This window comes from Astatotilapia calliptera, chromosome 20 (genome assembly GCF_964374335.1).
Source record: "Astatotilapia calliptera chromosome 20, fAstCal68.1, whole genome shotgun sequence".
NCBI lineage: Eukaryota > Metazoa > Chordata > Actinopteri > Cichliformes > Cichlidae > Astatotilapia > Astatotilapia calliptera.
Window position 1 is genome coordinate 9,360,893 of NC_137441.1, and position 20,310 is coordinate 9,381,202.

The window sequence follows — 20,310 nt, forward strand, 5'->3', positions numbered from 1 at the left end:
TTGGTGGGCTTGTCTCCATGGTAACAGGTTAACCTTGAGGCAGTAGTCACATGGCTGAGCGAGTCTTCTGCTGTCTTGGAGAATACAGCGTGCGTCGTATGACATCCGTGATCACAGTGTCACCCACTCGGCGAAGAGCTATCACAGGAAGGAAAAAAGGAAAACAGCCCAAAACAAACGAGTAGGAGATTCTGTAGGTGTGAAGATGATACCACGTTCACAGCTTATGTGATGTGATAATCTCGCTGTGAGGAGCATGAATGACTGAATAAACATGAATGAATGAGGCCGTCAGACGCAGTCAAAGTGCATGATGGTGAAAAAACAGAGGATCAGAGAGAGACAGAGGAGAGATAACACTCAGCATAAGGTCACAAAGTGGCTGGGGAGTCCGTTTTTTCTCCAGAAGGATCAAGAGACGCGAACACGACAGGAAGGTGATCTTTTACTGCTCATTTTTAGCCCTGAAACATTATTATTTACATGTTCACAAGTGAGCATTAACACACCGCACCCAGCAACAGATCAGTCAGTTAAACTGAGAAGCACAAGGATGTTTCCAGCTGCTCACCTCAAACCTCTAAATTGTGATTCAGGTGAGTCCGTGTGCATTTCCTGTGCTGTAAAATAACACATTTCTCAAAGGTAATAAACACACTATAAATCATACTGGAAGAAGCTTAATGTGAGCTATACTGACCCCTTCAGGCCTTAAAGTGCATTGCAGAGAGGAGCAAGGCGGCCTGTGCGTGAACCCTGAGAGGAGCTTTTAAAGTATTCAAGCATGAGCATGTGACCGTCCGTGACCCAGCACCTTACAGACACACAATGTCAAACTCCAGCAGTAACTTGGAGTGGTGGATGTGAGGGATGAAAACTGAATCTGTATCAAAATCTCATGTTTTTCATACCCTGAATCCAAGATTTATATGTTTTACATTTAAATCCTTATCTAATCCCTCCTCTTATGTGACTTTACTATAAATTAAAACAACAGCTCAGCTTCAGACATAAGTTTATCCCATTTCATACAGAAAAATCCTTCTAGAGCAGTGTGAAAGTGTGAAAGTTCACTGAACACTTTCTTGTTGCATCAGCTATTCTTAAACTCAGACTTGTTTTTTTTGTAACTATGTATTTACAGTAAATTTTAATGCTTTAATTTGATTTATAAGACACAATAAACCCTACTGGATAAAAAGTGCTCACCTTTTTTACTTTTTGCTCTTTTTTATGTCGAGGACAAAAGAGAACTCTTTTCAGTTGAAAAACAGTAGTGATCTACAACAATGTTATTTCCAATATTTAATTGGTTTAATTGGCATTGGTTCAAATTCACTGCCCGACTGGAACCCTTCCTCTGCCTGCGTGGGGTCCCTCCAGCACCCACGGCTTCCTCTCACAATCCAAAGACTTGCATGTTAGGTTCTGCATTGGCTGTAGATGGTTGTCTGTGTCTCTTAGCCTGTGAAAGACTGGTGACTTGCCAGGGTGTATCCCACCTCTCACTCCATGACAACTGAAATAGGCCGCAACCCCTCTATGATCCTATGAATTGGATATGTGGAAGAAAGGGGATCAAATGCTGTGTAAGTGTAATTACACTGTGTTTATGCCATTACTTTTATATGTTCCCAGTTCCTTTATCCATATTTCTCTCTTAATGCTGTTTTTACCTTCCATGTTTTACCTCTGTTTTGTTAATCCACCTGCCTGAACTGGAAAGCACTTTGGGTCCAAGCCAGTTGTTTTTAAATGTGCTATAAAAATACAAGTGACTCAACAACTACGTGCAAATGAACATATCCCCAATTTATAACAGGCTTCACCACACTAACTTTTATAGCCTGTAAATCCTATACATCACTGCTGCGTTCTATGTGAACCAAATACCCAGAATATAATATTAGCCTGAGCCGCTCAGATGAGTGCAAAAGAGTTAATTGGTTTTAGTTTGCTGCTATGAAGATATGGTTGAATTACATTATAACAGTAAAGGTCTAAAATTATGCTCACAAAATGGTCAAACTAATGACCAAACACGTGACCTATAATGGTGGTAGGGTTCATGCAATCAGACGTTTCACACTCAATCTAAATTGTGTGAAATGTCTTTCTTCTTAAAAACACACATTTCTCCAATGGAGCATAGTCAGAGCTACGTTTAGACACAACTGGTTTTATCGATAGAGATCAGTTCATCTGCGACTTCAAGAATCACACAAATACCTTCAAAATTGTCTGTTGTGCTGTTCACCCCCAAAAAGAAGCACCTCTAACTTTTCATCTAGCACCACCATGAGGATGAAATTTATGGGGTTTTTTTTAAATGTGAAACTTCCAAACAATTATAAGATGAATTACATGTATTCATTAATGTCCATTAATGAAGAAAAATTAAATTATTTAACCACTTCTACAGCCACAGACAAGTTCACCAATCACCAGTTAACCTGACAAACGTGTCTTAGAACTGCGAAAGGAAACTGGAGGAAAGCCCACATGTCTGCAGGCTCTCAGTCATCCAGGTCATGGTAGTCTTAAGAGCTTCAAAAGAAGGCGACTGGACTTCAAGCTCGTAAGAGGAAAGCCCACACACGCACAGGGAGACAGCCTAGCAATCAGCAGAAATCGAGCCTAGAAACTTCTTACTGTTGGTGATCTCCTAATTTTTATTCAAATAATATCATATGTGAGCTTTTCTTTGGTCCAATCTGCTGTACTTTGGCTTGGTAATATGTAAAACTGAGACTGTGAACAAGGCAAAAATTACCTGCTACTGTGGGCATGTTTCCATACTGATGCTGCCTCACGGTGCTGCTGTATTGAACTGGAACTCCCTATATGCATGACAGATTTACACATTACTACAGTCAAAACTACTGAAGACATTCACTATATTTTAATTGCCCAACTAAATTTAGTACATTACTCTTTGAACTTACTCCTTTACTCTTTGGCTCTTACTAAGTTCTGGATTTAATAACAGCTGGTGCAACCTGGACCCATTTAATAACGTTATTGGATTATTGTTTTACTGCACCTCAAAGGCAATGACACTGCTTTACTGTTCAGTATTAAAATATTTAAGATGAGCAGAACAAAATATCCCTCATGCACAAACCTGGACTCAGACATCATCTTCAGAGGAGTAAAAAAAATAAAATTTTACAGTACACAAAAGTAAATATAACAATTTTTTTTTGCTAGTCTACACCTGAAGAGGAGGATGCACAACAGTTTTCAAGTAGTTTGTGTTTTCTTTCACAGAGTCTCACAAATGTTTGAGTCAGTGTGGCAGCTGCTCCTGGTCCTCTTCATCACTCCAGCTGTCGAAGCCATCAGTCCCAAAGTAACGGTCCCCAAAGTCCCCTAAAAAAACACACACAGCAGTGCACTCAGAGCGGAGCAGACATCGCCCCCGAAGCCAGGCAAGAGAAATATGTAACGATAAGATACACTGAAAAACACAGTGTGAAGAGATAGTAAAGCTAAATAGCAGCAAAGGTTGAATGAAAGTTTAAACTGAATTTCTGCTTTTCATATAGATCTCTCTCTTTTTTCTTTTTTTTTTTACAAGCAATGGCTCAATAAGAGAAAGCTATTTTTCCACTGGTATTTTTCAAGGACGTTAAATTGATTTTATGTTCACTTTTCACTTTCTAATTAAACTCGACTCGCTTCCTACCTGCTTGAATCTAAACAACAACTGCTTGGACGGACATCAGTTTACACACACAACACTCAAACATTCAGGAGACTCTCGACTTCTAAATATGTGCTCGGTTACAGTGATCAAATGAAGAATTTCTGGTAAAAAATCTGTGCTTCTACAGATATTCTGTTACCAGTTAGATGAATAATAAATCTTCCAACAATACACAAATGCTACAGAATAGCACCTCATTAAAGCATCTTGTTGTTTTAATTTTATGACCTTAACATCTAATTTATATCCACAAATGTTGAATTACACGTGATATATTATGACACCATCATGCTGCCTAGTAACCGCCTACCCACGGGCTTTAATGACCCATTTTGAGCATATAAAAACATCAACTACCCCTATTTTTTGTCTCAGTGTGATTAAAAATATCAGTTTGCATAAACACACAGACACAATACTCTATGTATATAAATACATATGAAGTTGCACTATTTGATTGAACCTTATTATGCAGCCCCAAGACTTGCTTCTTTCAAACTATACACATTTGACCCATAGTTCATAACGAGTCTAAATTGATAGGTAGAGATTTATGTTACATCTGCAGATTTGACTGAATGTTCACAACTACTAGCCTGCACAAGACTATCTGTTTTTTCCCCGGTAACTATAACATTTATAAACTTGTGCATTTCCCTGTTTGCATTTTCTTGCATGTGCTTTGACCTTAGAGGCCGCCATATGTTTTAATTCTTGTTCTTTCTCATTGAAAGAAAAAGTGCAGACCAAATTGTTCTTTAACTTCCCTTTTTTATTTAACAGCTAAACAATATCACCTCTGCAACTCTTTTGGACTCACTGCAGTCCTCGGCAAAGCTGAACCGAGACACTCCTGATTTTGGCTAAGCTGAATGGTGGGATCTCCAATATGTCCACATTCGGCACTGCTGTCCCTAACTGCATTTTCATGTAAATAATGAACTTCAAATAGCATTGCTACGATCAGGCTGTGATCAGGTTTCCACAGCTATCTTTTCTGATGTGCATGCTTCAGGAAATAGTCAGCTTCAAACACACTGTCACTACTAGAAATACTCTGTGTGGATTAGGTGGGGTGCTGCCAGGATGGCGCAACTGGAGGCAGGACAAAGGATGACCACTCATTAGCAGCAAATGTACTAGACGATTAGCTACACCATTCACACATTGGTGCAATCTGATACCAAATGGATCCTGTACTAGGGAGCAGGCAGATTAAAGACCGGCTAAAATGCAATGTGAGTGCATCGGACATTTGTGTTAACACTTGTCCCTTTATCAGGTAAGTGTGAGAAAAGTTCAGGACTGCAATGCCTTTAAGCAAATGAGTTTTATGAGATTTCAGGTGTAATCTTATACTTCCTATACCTGCAAAAAATTTTGTGCCATCACGTCTAGTACACCTCAAAAAACAGCTGCAGTATTTTCACTTGTATTCTCTGTAGGACAAGTTACATAATCACATGTAAGTATTTCTGTTTGTAAAGCTACGAGTGGGCCATCTGATGTTCACGTTGCTCACTCACTCAGTAGTGACAGAAAGAGAGGTTTGCTTCAAATCTAACATGACACAATCATAATATTACAAACTGCTGGTACAAGAAATTAAATTTGTCAACTAGAGAAACAGATGCTTATTATCTTTTTGTCTGCTGCTTTTTATTTCCTGCACAAAGCTAAAATCATGAACCCAACACCTGCACGCTGAAGGCGGTGTGGTAAGCTAATGAAGATTTATGAACTTGCATTAAATTTTTATTTTTATACGTCAGCTATAATTCAAAAGTTTTCTCCTGCTGACTCCAAACTGTAAAAAAAAAATACTTCAGGTAAAATGTGTGCACAGGTAGGAACACAGGCCATCTGAATTTACAAGACAGTACGTGAAAGAATGAAAAGATGCATGGAAGTGCTTACCGATACCAGGAATTACATGTAAAAAATCATCCAGGCCCTTGTCCACAGCAGTGGTGATGATTTTGACCTTTGGGAAGGCATAGGCCACAGAGTGCACCCCGAGCTCTGCCATCAGCAGCGACACCAACATGATCTTATTCTCCTGCACCTCATGATCCTGCTCAGTCACACACATCACAGCAACAACAGTTAGTGGCTTCTTGATCACTTTAAGAAGCTCAGTAAGTGGAAAGGATACATTTGAGGTTTTCCTTGCAGGAATAATACAACTCAAACTGCACCAGAGAAAAAGAATAACATCTACTCAATGCCCACACAGATGGGTAATAAAACACATGTGACTGCCCAAGAGGAGAGGGTCCCTACTGCTGCCTTATTGCAGGGTAATGATGCTAATTTCCACCCACCAATAGGACTCGAACTGCCATCATGGCAGCAGCGCCGGTGGAGACTGTGCTGTCCATTAGGATGACATGATCTTCACTGATGTCTTTGGGCAGACGCAGGTAATGCAGCTGGTGAGGCCAGAGAGGAGGAGACCAGTTACCATGGTTACAAAAGCAGGAAGGGTAGTTACCACGGAGACACACATCATGTGGAAGGGAAAAAAAATTAAAAAACAATCAAAACATTTTCATCTTTTGTTTGATGTGATTTTTGAGACACACCCAGGAGCGCGTGAAGTCTGGAAAGCAAAGCACGCACATGGATTTGATGGTAAATGACTCATATTTTTCTACCTCTGGCTCGCCTGAGTCGAGGTTGGTCTGGATGAGGATCTTGCCGATGCGGACGTCCTTGCACACGGCCCTCAGGGCGGGCTCCATGGTCTCTCCTGCACGCAGGATCGACACACCGGTGATCTGAGGAGACGAGGCAGCAGAGCGAGCATGATGACAGAAACCCTGAGGTCATATTCGACTGGAAGCTAGCAAGACCTTGTAAAACAAGAACATCACTTACCCCTTTACCGTTGTAACTGCAGCCCTCGTAATCATGGCCCTGTGGGGTCTGAACTGAACACGGCTGCAAAGGCAGAAGAAGAAATGATGTTTTATTACACACCAAACACCCCACAAACAAACACACCGACATAAAAAAGTGGCACTAAAGAAAAAATACACAAATATAAACCTGATCTTTAACACAAACACTACATTTGCACAAGAGTTCTCAGATTTATTTATTTATTTATTTTTTGCTGTAATGAGTATCATAGTGACGTATTTAGTTTCTTTTTCAGTAGGTAATCCCTATGAATCAAAATCTCAAGCTTCACACACTCAGTGTAAGGCAGTTTTCTTTTTTTTTCGTCACTCTGTGTGATGGCAGTGAAAACAGAAATCCCTGACATGGTCATCTCATGCACACAGCTCTAACTAGCAAGAAGCTTTGGTCCGCCCAGAAGCCACGCCCACCTGATATAAAAGATTTTGTTCACAAGGGGCAGCCAAGAGAGAGTAGCTTTGAAGATTTGAGCTGCACCTAGGCTCTTCAATCCCCTAAAAAAAGTTTATTTTTAAAATGTGAATTATGCAAAGCTACTCCTCAGAAATCCAAATATAAAAACCTGGAGGTGCAAATGGGCATAATGGGGCCACTTCAAGTTCTATCATATTTCTGTGTTGCTTTCCTTGCCAAAAAAAAGAAAAAAGGAAAAAAAAAAGAAAATCCCCAGTGAAATTAATTGTTACTGTTTTATGTGACTGAGGAGAAGCTAATAATATCAGCTCATTATGCAGAAAGGTAAAGTCAGCAGATTTAGAATGTGAAGTATGAAACATGCCCTCTGGATAATATGACTAACATGCATGAGCTAACTGTGAAGGGGGCTCTAATGAGGTGCTTTACTCAGTAAGCCTAACAAGTTTTATTACAAGAGTTCGCATCAAAAAGGGCAGCTTTTCATTCCTCAATTCAACATTAATAGTGTTCACTTAGCTTTAACACAAGTACATTTTCAGAGAAATACAGAGAAATAATTATATGTTCTGTTAAGTGGTTTTGGTTGTTAACCGCTAGGCAAACAGTAGAAGGTATGAGGATGAAAAAAGTGAAAACAGGGTTGTCTGCAGTTCAGTGAATCAAAGATGTAATAAAAAAAAATCTTAAGAAAGAAAAATAATCGCAAAAAGCTTTACAGCTGTTTTGTCATGATAGAATATGAAGATGAAGTGGTTTTCATACACAGTATGTGGAACATAACGCTATAGTTACAGACAAAACTTCTTATTTGCATGACAGTGACAGGCATCACTGAAATTTGGGAGCCGACAGGGTTCACCATGGCTTACTTTACTTTTTTAATTGATACAGCCGACTTACGAAACATGAAATGTAAAATTCAGATTATGTTTTAATAACATACTTAGTTTGACTATTTAAAGGAACACATGTATTGCACTTTCATACATCCAGCAGGCACATTGCAACTTTGTTGTTGTTGCTGTGTTTGTGTCCATTGAGGGGTGCAAAAAACTGCAGTTCCTTTAGTGACCACTTGAGGCTGGGTGCAAAACGAGTAAATCCCCATACACTCCCATTTTAAAATGTCCAACTTTACAGCTTTAAAAAAAGCTTTTTGGGCTCTACGGATAGTTTTGACTCTTCCAAAAACTCTGAGACAGGTGAGTTTTTTATAAGTCACCCACCAGGATGATTGAGTAAAAGATGTGGCTGCGCTGATTTACAGGCAGCCAAACGGTACCTGTCAGACTCATCACAACACTTCGCTTCACTGTGTGTGCCGTTGGTGACTTTTGGAGCATTTTGATTGATAACCTGACTAATGTTATGGCTTGCTGTGTAGTCAAGAACATCCCAGTAGTTTGTTATTCAGGTTTGGTGAGTGTATTTAGGATTAATTATCTGGTATGTTGTTTCTCAAGCCCTTTTATCCATGCAAGGTAACTTGTGGCTCTAAAAAAAACCCAACACGGTGGGGGCCAAAACGCTAATGTTAAAGCTTCAAAATGCAGTCAGCTTGAAACCAAAACTATGAATTAAAATATGAGAAACTCAAGAGATTTGGAGGGAATTAATTACTGTTTTTTTGTTTGTTTTGTTTGTTTTAATCACTATGAGCAACTCTTTTCATGCAAGGGTAATCATATTAATAAAAAGTAATGATTCTAGATATTCAAACCAAGATTACTCACCTGAGATGGTAGAAATGTTAGAGCATGCTCTATGAGAAGCCGCATTAACCTCTTTGAGTAGAAGATAAACTCGTCTCGGCTGGTTTCTTTGTTCCTGCGGCGGAGGGAATCAAAACGTTTTTAAATTTCAAATTATAGGACTGCAGGAAGGACATCATGATCACATGTCACTACCTGATGATGGTGTGCAGGCCCCTGACCTGCGGCGTACTCTCGAGGACACTGAGCGTCTGGGGCAACGGCTGCGTCTGCTGGGCAGAGGCCAGGAGTGCCCTGAGACAAAGCAGATCAGATCAAAAGCTTTAACTTTGTTAGTCCGACACACTATCAGAGAAAAGAGATTCTGAGGCGGCAGGGAGTTTTCAGAGAGGGCAGATGGGGCACAGTGTGGAAGCCATAGAGGACACAGTTTGAATATAAAATTTCCAATTACAATAAGCCGGCCAAAGTCACAGAAGTGAAAATATGTATCAGCATACCTGACACTGAGTTCACGCTGCATAAAGGGAGGACAGAGAGAGACGATAAATGAAAATAATAGTAGAGGAAAAAATAATGTTTCAGAAGATAAGGATGGTGATGCTGTTTTTCCTATTTAAAAAAAAAAACCCTTTTAATATCCTGCCCTGACACTACTAATGCAGCAAAAGCACACTTGGATAGAAAAACCAAAATGAAACACTTTCAGTCCTGGATCGGCCTCCCCACAGCCGGGACCTCAACACTACCGAAGCAGTATGGAATCATCTTGACACAGAACAAAACAAAAGGCTGCCAAAATCCAATGAAGAGTTTTGAACGTCCCTCAAGAAGCTTGGAAAACTATTCCTAAAGAAAAAGCTTCAGGAGTTCAGGCTGTGCTCAAGAATAAAGGTGGTCACACCAAATATTTTGCACGTGCATGCATTAGAACTGTACAAACTCTATTTCTGCCTTATATACTGTATGTTTGCATGTTTCAATAAATCACTGCAGCTCTTTCGCATTTAAACACAAAAAAGATGAGGGACGGCTCAAGACTTTGGCAGAGTCCTGTATGATTTTAGTTGGTTTCCTTCTGTCTTTGCATTTTGATAACTAAAATCGACATTCACATCTAGTCTTTGTTTTTCGTTTTAGTTACTGAGTACATTTCTTCCTAATTATTTTTTTAATTGAATAGATAATTTATTAAAACAGCAGGGCACTGAGGATTTTATCATATGTGACTCAAACACATATACTGCTTTTACTGGTTTCAGAATGAGCCACATTCGACTGATTCAGCATGTTCATCACAATAAAGGAACATGTCATCCACTACAACTGCAGGACTTTTCACTGGCTTTTGAACAACAGTAGAGGTCACATGGCTACACACATAACACTTGTAAAATCAACAAATCTCAGGTTTTGTGTTTTTAATTCAGTTTGCTGGCAATATTTTTCAAAGTTAAAGGGTTAAAAATGTGAAAGCTTGCTCGATGTATTTTCTTCTGATGCCACTTATCCCACAAAGAATTGGAAGTCTGCATGTTTCAGCCTTCAGACACATGGTGGCACCATGCTCTCAAGTATACGGAGCGATTTGGTGACTCACCTCCTCCAGCTGGCTGTGAACATGCTGGACAATCAGATCAATGGCCACCATATTCCCACCACCTTGGAGGGAACAAAAAGCCGAGAACAGCCAGTGTTAACAAATATGTCCAAACATTTTAGTTTAGGTGGTCTTTAGGAAAGACGAGGTCTGTCTGACTCACCTCTTGGTACAACAATATCTGCCAGCCTCATGGTTGGTTCGATGTACTGCTCAAAGGCTGGTTTCACAAACTTGTTGTATTGCTTGATTACGCCTTCAATGTCCCGTCCACGCACTGTGATGTCTCTGCGGAGCCGGCGGACGAGCCGAATGTCTGAGTCTGCGTCCACAAAGATTTTCATATCCAGGAGCTGCAGGTGCGAAGAGCCAACAGTTCAATAATGTTCATTTCAGCCAAGCAGCTGCACAAACAATTCCTGGTGATGATTAGTCTGCTTCACTCAAGAATTCTTCAAAAGAAAGGAAATAAAAGAATGCACTGTCTTACCTGAAGAAGCTCTTTGTCTGCAAAGGACATAATTCCTTCAAAAATGATCACACTGGCACCGTACACATTTTTCTGCAAGAAGAGGAGGGAAAGTCGAGTCTTTAAAGAAGAAAGCAGTCGTTTGAGCTTTTATAAGATTAAAGGTGCAGTGTGTCACTTTGACACATAGTTTTTAAAAATTTAAATTTCATTTAAGTTTAATACATTTTCAGCTTTGAATGCTGCCTCAACACTGGGGTTCTTTCTGGTCCATCTCATCTTTGGCATAATCAACACTGAGGTTCCTTTAAAGCAATAAAAACCAAACTCACCCAGTCTTTATGTCTCATGTGTGTGGTGAAATCATACACCGGGATCTTCACACTCTTGCCCTGCTTCAGTTTTCTCAGGGTGGAAACCAGCAGCTCAAAGTCAAATGCTCCCGGGTGGTCAAAGTTGTAGTCGTTCTTTGCGGCCAGAGCCTGCTCCTCGGGGGATAAAACCTGAAAGACACAAAATAAAGATGAATTTCAGAGGATCTTCCTCATTAACTTGATTAACTATTTAAAGATTTTAAATGAGGGTTTATTTTATCATTTAGATCAGCTTATTACCACAAATATGAACCATTAAACTCCTGGGCTGAAAATGCAGTTTTATTATAATGCTAACAACTGCACTTCTTCTAATGGCCAATGACTTCTTTAGGCTCTGCAAACAAGTCAGTCCTCATAGACTCCAAAGTTAAAATACGGAACTTGACAGAATTCAAATAATGTTTTAACTCTGGCACAAAACACAGCTTTGATGTTTTAAGTTAATGTACCCATTTGTGACAAGTGTAGTGAGGGTGAATTTTTCAAAAACTGACCCGTTTATCCTTTGCTAACGCCTAAAGTTAGGAACGTGGACCATCTGACTGAGACTTCATTTCAGCTCAGCCAGTCACTGAGATGGACGTCTCAATTGCATTGGTGCCTTCTTATTAATGCAATTATCTGACAAAAACTACAGATTGCTGTGTTGTTAATTGTAACAGCAGATTTTCTTCTGTGAAGTTGTGTTATTACTTTTAGATTATATTATTAATTAGCTGATACCTTTGTCTGTGAATGCAGAAGAGAGAAGTAAGACTTCAGCATACCTGATTTTGTCTTAATTTACTGATCCCACTAAACATTGGACGTCGGATAGACGTTCAGATCTATATTGGGTCCGTTGGTCAACAACTAGTTCTGGACAACTACACACAACCAAACTAGGTCTACAATTTGGACGTCCAACCATGACCCAGCTTGGACGTCAACATTTGAACTTTGGACTTCATCTGGACGTCTATGATAGGTGCAGGAAATTTATATGATTAATAAATGTAAAGGTAATAATAAAGGTGTAAACAAAAATCAACTGGTAGCCTATCCTCCTGACTACCAGCAATGCAAATTTGTCCTCTGTAGAGCACCTTTCTAAACCTGAATATCTCCCATGCACTGCATACTACAGAATTGCCTCCTTTTGGTATCTACAGAGGACATTTAGGGCTTTCCAATGATACCAAATGTGAAGGGGTGGAGCTTTGGGAACTTTAGTTTTTTCATTAAGGAACATGGCGGCCATCGCTGCAAGCACATTTTATGGGAAGAAGAAAAGTAAGTGCATAAAACTTCTTATTGAGCAATTTTTAGCTATAAATGTTGTTAACATATTTTAAATAAGTCTCTTAATAACACGTTAAAACATAGTATGCTTAATTCTAACTTCATTTTAGTATAGTATTGAAGTGTTTAAAAAATGTCCACAAGATGGTCTAAGAAAAACAAAAGGTTTGTCCATGTGCCAAGTCCACTGGCAATTGCTGAGTACACTACCAACATAGGTGACATGGACCTTGTTGCCGAATGTTGAGTTTCTACAGGATGGTCTCTCGCACTCAGAAATTGACAGTATGTGCAGTTCTCTACTTTTTGATCTGGCAATCACCAACTCATGGCTTCAGTATAGCAATGACTTGCAGTTTTGGGGGAAGAAACCACTACAGTTCCTTGAGTTCAAACTTCTCCTTGGTGAAGAGTTGAAGCAAATATTTGCCATCAAAGTTCATTTTTACATGTTTTGCCTTCCAATGTCCTCTGCAGTGGACATGTGATATCTAAAAAATGTAAACTTTTTTTTCCCCAAAAAATTATTTCAGTCTTCTAATTACCTTACAAACATTGGGGGATTTAAAAATTTTTTTGATTGGACAACATTTTTTTTCCTGGTAGTCAGGAGGCTATAGAAAACATGTCCTCCACCCTCTGGACACACGGGACTAAAAAGCCTTAAGATGCAACGAAAAAAAATGCCGTGTAAAATGTGTCTAAGTTTGACGTTGAAAAGTGGTCCACAATGACCACATCGGGACTACAAATAGACTGTACACGAAGGTCCTATGGACATCAACACTACATGTTCAGTAGATGTAGAAAAAAAAGACGTTGCCTGTCATTACAAAACAACTCCTTCAGTGGCCCAAAATTTGACATCCAAAATTGACACATAAAAGACGTCACTCTGATGTCACTTTGTATAGTGGGAAGATTTGATGATGTTGATGAGATGAGATAGCCTTTATTTGCCCACAACTGAGATGACAGACCTTGCCGACCGTGGCATAAAGACGGGAATATTATTTACTGGGCTCAAAAATCCAAATTTAATAATCAATGGCACTGATTTAATGCTGGATGGCAGGGGTGGTGGATTAGCTCAATTACCATTTGGAAAGTTAGTGGTAATTAACATTTTCTATGTATTTTATTTACGAAATAAACTAACTAACTACAATTTTTCTTTTACTGATCTTTTAAACTCTACAAGACAACAAACATTTGCAGTTTCTAAAATGTTGGACTCTATCAACAAAAGATGAAATTATACTTTTGATACATCTTCTTGGCTAAACCACATTTTAAGATGTTAAACCTGATAACAGTTTATGTGATTTATTCAAAATGATTGGTTCGTGTCTCTGTGATGGTGATGAATATTTTTTTTATTATGTGGTTCTGAACACTGGGACAGAAAACATAAATATTAACATTTCTCTTTGTAATTTACTAACTTAAGATTTATTTATGTGACAAATTTAATTGAGATCAAGAGTTCCTTTGCAGCAGAGCAAATAGTTACACTCTTTCACTAAAAAAACACCCACAATGCACAAAAATAATTGGAAACATGAGCAAGATTTAAAGTCTTATAGAGGACTGAACATCTCTGCTTATGAGTGTGCGGCTTACAAGAAAAAAGTTGGTCTGAGGAACTTGTTATGACTCTCTATCTGTAATGATTATGTTTTCCCAACTGATCTCAACTAAAGAAGTTGAGTCTATGAAAACAAACACAGATCACAGATCAGTGGGTGCTTTCTGGACTGTTGACTGTGTAACTCACAGCTGGTGAGAGCCGTAGCTGTCTGCAGTAATGAATAGCACGTGACGCTGTGGTAGCGCGCATCCAGTGGTTTATAGCATTAGCGACAGCATGAACCTACAGGATAGGTCCATAATCCTGTGTAGACAGTATGGTGGATCGTATAATGACTTGTTTTGGCTTGAGCATCAAATGGGAACTTTCTGTGTTTGAACAAGATGGAGGACAATCTACTGTCTAAACAAAATATGCAATGTTTCTGCACTGTATCAGTTACATGCCAGTTTAAAGCATGGATGGAAATTTTCAATTAATCTGACATCTTTTCTGAAGATTTAACAAACAGCCTAATATGTTGGTTTCCTGCTGGGACTCAAATTGATTACCTCTACCAAGAAAGTTATGCGATTGGCTCTGTTTGTTGTCAGGATTACACAAAAAGTTCTAAAACAAATTTACATGAAAATTTTATTAGTGGTGTAGCTTAGTTTCACCTAGAAATATGGATTCAGGGTTTTGTTAATGAGACTTCTTTACACATATTAAAATAAAAAGTGAGAGATATACTTTTGGATCCAGAAACTCAATTCACAAAGGCTGTGGAGGGAATCTTTAGTCTTGGTGGAAACCTCAAACTCTTTCTTGTTTAGTATACACTGGGTGATTTAAATGAAGTTTAATTGATGTTCTTACAGTGCATTTTGTTCCAGGTTCCGCCTAAACAGAAATATGTTACTCCATTGTTCTCTGTTCCTTTTCCCCTGCAGGTCTCTGTAGGTTCATTTTCACTGCTGCGGCACATGAATAGTCTGTCATTCGAAGGCTGTAATTTTAAGGCAAAACCACAACCTCTTATTAAATCAAGTGACAGCAGTACAGTGATTACTTCGAGTCTGTGATGGAAAAGCTCCTAAGATTACCGAAAGATTTTCTCTGCACATAGATCATTTCTTCCTTTAACAAGCCAACAGATAATCTGTAATAATTACCAAATCGATAAAGACAAAAAACACAAACAGGCATCACCTTGTAGAAAGAATCCATCGACAGTAGCACAACCCACGGCACATCCAGGGCCTCAATGATCTTATTGGCTACGGTGGTCTTCCCTGAGGCACTGCCCCCACACAGCCCTGCAGATCCACACAGCATTTCAAAGGCCCATTATTTGTGTTTTTCAGAGTGTGTCTAATGCTGTCTGCTGGTATGCATGTGTGATAGCACTAAAATGTTTATGGGTATAATATGAGAGAATAGGACATTAAGGACAGCTTCTGCAGCTCAAAGCCACGACTTGGCAGTCTGGAGGACCAACAACATCATCAGTGAGTGTCGTACCAATGACAAAGGCCTCTTTTGACTGAGCGCCGTGCTCGTCATACCAGGGCGGGCGGCCAGCGGTGTAGATGGTGCGTGTGCCTGTGCGGAGCAGAGGAGGCTCTGTTTTACTCAGCGAGGTAGCGCTCTTCCTGCGAGGGGCCCCAGCCGCGGGCAGGAGGCGGTCCAACGAGTCCTCCCCGCTCCCACTGCAAAAACAGCAAACAGCAGGGCAGGTCACAGCCTGAACAAACGATCCATGGAAGGAACAGGAAGGAAACTGTCACAGCTAGGCCTATGGAGTTATTATAGCAAATGATGTCGTCTGCATTCTCTGATTTCTAATGCAAATATATATTTATTTTGAAAATACTTACTGGGCTTTTCTGCATGATGCAGCTAATTTACAGTCACACACAGTGCTAACACTAACATCACTAACACGTATTTTTTTGTGCTTATGGTCTTAAGAGTTAAAGGTTAGCTAAAACTTATGGCGTCTTCAATAGAGATAGATGGATTGAATTGATTTGGTCTGTATCTTTTGACTTATTTAAGCTAGCTTACTAAGTCTTAATGTAGTAAATAGAGGACATCTTGGGCTTTCCATGATATCTCATGTTTTTGGGTGGCCTCTCTTAGCTCCAAAGAGGAAGGAAATCACAAAAAAAGTTAAAGTTCCTCAGTTCTCAGGAGGATATTTTAACTAATTGTACAGAAGCAACTCAAATTTATGCTTGAATAGAAATGCAACTGGCCCATATACACATACATGTACATTCATACCTACGCATTCATAGGAATACAAACAAACACAAATTAAATTATACATTTATACATATTAAAGTTAATTAGTTCTTTTCTTCCAATAATTCTGAATTTAGAAAGCATTAAATCTGTACCATAGCCAACCATCCTTAAACATCCTGTTTAAATATTTTACTAAAAATGTGGAGCTCATGGTCAAAAACAACAACAGCAAGACACAATTTCTAGAATGCCAACACCTGCTGTGCAAGCAGAAAAGAGTTTTGTCCCTTTACGCAAACACATTACTGTTTATGAGCTCTGCTGTTGATCACAGAGGATGTAAAATCTCATATCCACATCCAGTTTTTCTGTAATAGCAGTTTAAGGACATCTGCTGCACTTTTGACTGCATGACATTTTGGCACAACTTTAAAAAAAATACAACTTTCATTACAATACAAATCAAGAACATTTAAAAATGTAACCCAGAACTTTTCTGTCTATCTGAGCACTCTAAGCACTTCATACAACATGCCTCATTCACCCGTTCTTTTGTATGTAAGTGCTTTCTATCTAACGTTCTCACACATTCATACTCAGGCTGATCAGAGAGGAACTTGGGCGTTAGTATCTTGCCCAAGGACTGGAGGAGAGTGGATTCTCACATTGCAAGAAATCACAGCTTTTCTTTGTATACGGTTACAGTAAATGTGAAGTTTAGACTATTCCTCATATATAACAAGACATATTAAAGTGAGAGGGTCTTGTGGCTCTGGGGTGTTTTGCTGGTAGGTTTTTTAGGTTTGCTTTGACTAAATTTTCACTGTTGTGACTGCTCACCTTTATTCTTTGAGGAAAATCTCTATCCTGATGAGAAGGAGCTCTTTCAGTACTAAGATGATATAAATCATATGCTCTGAGATTTACAGGAACCACATTTAAACATAAGTGAGCATTTCTGGGAGACTTTACACTGACAGTTTGTGCCACCATAATTAAGAAGAATGGCGTTTCATCCCTCCAGTGAAGTTCTGAGTCTTCAGGAATTACACATATGAATTACTGGAGCTTTTCTAGCATGGTGGTATGAGAACACTTTATTAACATAAAGAGATAGTGGTTTATAGTAATGTATACTTTATTGATCCCCGTGGGGAAATTCTTCTCTGCATCTAACCCATTCTCTCAGTGAAGCAGTGGGCAGCCATTGGGCACCCGGTGAGTAGTGTGTAGGGACGGTACCTTGCTCAGGGGTACCTCAGGGTAGCCAGATTCGAACCCCAACCTTCCAATAATGGGGCCAACACTCTACCTACTGAGCTATCCCTGTCCCTACATAGGATGGAAATTTGCTACTACTGTTGTGCATTTTACAAATACAGAAATAAACATGCTTCAAGAAAGTATACAGCCGATTAATCCACAGTGAATACTGTTCCGGCTCCACCTCAGCAAGCTGAGAGTTTGAAAAGCTAACGTCACTGTACGCTCAAGATAGTGAATGCCAAGTTGATCCATAGGCATTTGTGCACATAGATAAAAAGTGTGCGTGAGGGTGACTGCAGCTTGTAGTATAAAGGCATTGTGAGAGCTCAGTAGGAGTGGAGCTGTACTATTGTTATCGTAACAATGCTATAAACACATGCTGTGATTCTTTCTCTTCACTATTTTAAGTTCTGATACTGTAGCCACAAAACAAAAGCTTTAAGTTACATTGTCATTTCTTTTACGGTTATGGTGCAGTACTGGCATAAAGAATATGAATACTGCTTTACCTATAGTGTAGTAGTAAGACTGTAAGGTAATTTATTAGGTACACGGCAGCTTAGATTACAGTGATTTAGATTAGGCTCACATCACCGTTAACTATGGAACATGGAAAAGTCAGCTTAGCTTTTGCGTCATGCTCTCTGGGGACTCTTTGTGGACTTATACACTCCCACAGGCAATAATTAGAAACTAAATCGGTACCCTGCTTGTTTTGGATGTGATGCACTACTACAGCGCATGCATACTAAATGGGACAAATCTTGAATGGAAGTGAAGACTAATGAGTGTTTTGCATATTCGAGGTCATTATAAATGTGCAGTAATGACACATTTCAAGCAACCCAAATAAACCCAGCTCTCACACCAAATCACTGCAAACTAATCCGGATACGGCACTCCCTCTGACCTGTCAACAACCCCTGGTTGCAGACTATTTATAGCACTCACACATGTATCCACAGTGTGTATGTGAGCTTTGTTGGGGGAAAACCAGCAGGGTGTCTGTGTTGAGAGAAAACAACAGCAGCAACACTGCAGTCAGCCACATCTTACCTGCGGTCAGACCTCAACGACCAGCAGCCGGAGATTCTGGCTCCTGTGCAGTCCAGCAGAGTCATATCTGCTTCGGACGACAACCTGTTACCCTCCAGCTCACCCGTCACTGTGGCAACCTCCCCAAAAACAACAGCAAGCGGCCCTCAGCACTGACCGAGGCCGTGAACGTGTTAAATACAGGTCTATTTCTAGTCTGTTTTCACTTTGTGCATTCACACGTCTGTGAAGCCTTAATCATCTGAAAAATCTGCTCTTCTCTCCGTGTCCTGCTTTCTCTCTCTCTGCGAGAGAGTGAGTGACAGCGTCTAAGAGGATCACTGTAACACTGACAGCAAAGAGCTGCTTGGCTGGTATTAATAGAGCCACCTCTAAATAAAAAGAAGCCATGATGGATGTCTTCTGTTGATCCTTCCTTTCAGTTCACCGACCTGATCAACAGAAACACTAGAAAACCAAATGGGGCAAAATGATTTCTTATGATACACGTCATGTGAGAAAACAGCGAAAACTGTCAGTCTCAGCCCTTACAGAGGGAGTTCGGCTGACCAACAACCCAAAGGACAAAGACAGAAGACAGACAGAAAACTGAAAACTGTAAAAATCATTCGTTATCATTCGTTATCTTCAATATCGCTTCACCATTCTAATGCTTATGGTGTCTGACCACTGGGTTGAGTTTTGAGTTCTTTAATATTCGTCTTTACGATGAATCTTGTGACACTGAGTCTTTGTTGGCTGTTGTTATTTGATCGTTATTCTTGTTTTTTTTTTGCGTTTTAATTTTTATTCTGTCCATTATCATGTCACGTGTCCCGTCACAAAGCTCAAATCACCTCAAACTTGTTTCATGAACATGACCATGAGTTCACTGTACTCACAGTCACCAGATCTCAATCTAATAGGGCACCTCTGAGATGTGCTGGGACAGGAGATTTGCATCATGGATGTGCAGCTGACAAATCTGCAACAACTGTCCGGCGTGTAGTACTCTGATTACATTCATAACAGGCTAAAATAAGTTTAACGAGCGCCACCTCAAACTTCTCCAACAGAAAAAATGATTAAGGTATTACTTCCTTGCTAATGTTTGTAATAAAGCTTGAAATGCAGAGGTTTATTTATGATCACAGATTGAACTCGTGACTTCAGAGACTGTGACGCACGACTGTGTCAGCATGCAGCTCACCTATTTCTGAAGCGCATTTGATGCACCTTCATCCCCCATCGTGATGATACTGATCAGTTAATAACTAACTAACAGAGACAGGGTTTAACGGAATGGTGTGTAAACATCTGTTTATAGGGGGTGAAGGAAGGAGGAGGAGAGGAGAAGGGGCGTCAGTGTGGTTAGCGTTATACAGGACGAAGCTGCTGCGGACTATAAAAATGTGAATAAAATAAAATAAAAAAAACTGCATTAATTATTTCAGGATTCAAAAAAATTCAAACACAGGTAAAAATACTGATAGCATCGTGTACCTGTCCGAGCGGGACGTCATTATTTTTACCGCACTTCGCCTCCGCTGGGATCCTGAGACCTCGGAGCCGGTAGCGGCTGGTTAGAGCCATGGATAGTTTCTTCGTAGCTGTGCGGAGGGATTGTGGGTAATGTAGTATCTTACCCAGGCAAAGGAACTCAACAGAGCCTAACGACTCACTTGCAAAAAAACGA

General features: G+C 39.7%; 1 protein-coding gene across 3 annotated transcripts; it reads right to left on the bottom strand.

Annotated features, from left to right (window-relative positions):
* Positions 1-3,142: 3,142 nt before the first annotated feature.
* Positions 3,143-20,274, bottom strand: uckl1a (uridine-cytidine kinase 1-like 1a). Of its 3 annotated transcripts, none has more exons than XM_080294939.1 (15): positions 20,118-20,274; positions 15,585-15,772; positions 15,273-15,379; positions 11,165-11,335; positions 10,854-10,925; positions 10,527-10,716; positions 10,364-10,425; positions 9,264-9,280; positions 8,959-9,057; positions 8,785-8,878; positions 6,590-6,652; positions 6,367-6,489; positions 6,034-6,141; positions 5,627-5,783; positions 3,143-3,372 (listed from the first exon to the last, which is right to left on the bottom strand). In XM_080294939.1, exons 1-15 carry the CDS (start codon positions 20,135-20,137, stop codon positions 3,290-3,292), a joined length of 1,554 nt encoding a protein of 517 aa, XP_080151065.1. In that variant the 5' UTR covers positions 20,138-20,274; the 3' UTR covers positions 3,143-3,289. The 3 variants fall into 3 exon arrangements, with proteins under 3 accessions (XP_080151065.1, XP_080151064.1, XP_080151066.1); XM_080294938.1 differs by lacking the exon at positions 20,118-20,274 and adding an exon at positions 18,636-18,842; XM_080294940.1 differs by lacking the exon at positions 15,273-15,379 and having other exon boundaries at positions 20,118-20,211.
* Positions 20,275-20,310: the final 36 nt, after the last annotated feature.

Bases quoted from the DNA above. Each gene is read 5' to 3' on its own strand.
- uckl1a (XM_080294938.1), bottom strand. From the start codon at position 18,700: ATGACTCTGCTGGACTGCACAGGAGCCAGAATCTCCGGCTGCTGGTCG. The intron at 11,336-15,272 runs GTGATGCCTGTT...TGTGTCTTTCAG, and splicing joins CGATGGATTCTTTCTACAAG to GTTTTATCCCCCGAGGAGCA. The intron at 5,784-6,033 runs GTGGGTGGAAAT...GTGACTGAGCAG, and splicing joins TGGCAGTTCGAGTCCTATTG to GATCATGAGGTGCAGGAGAA.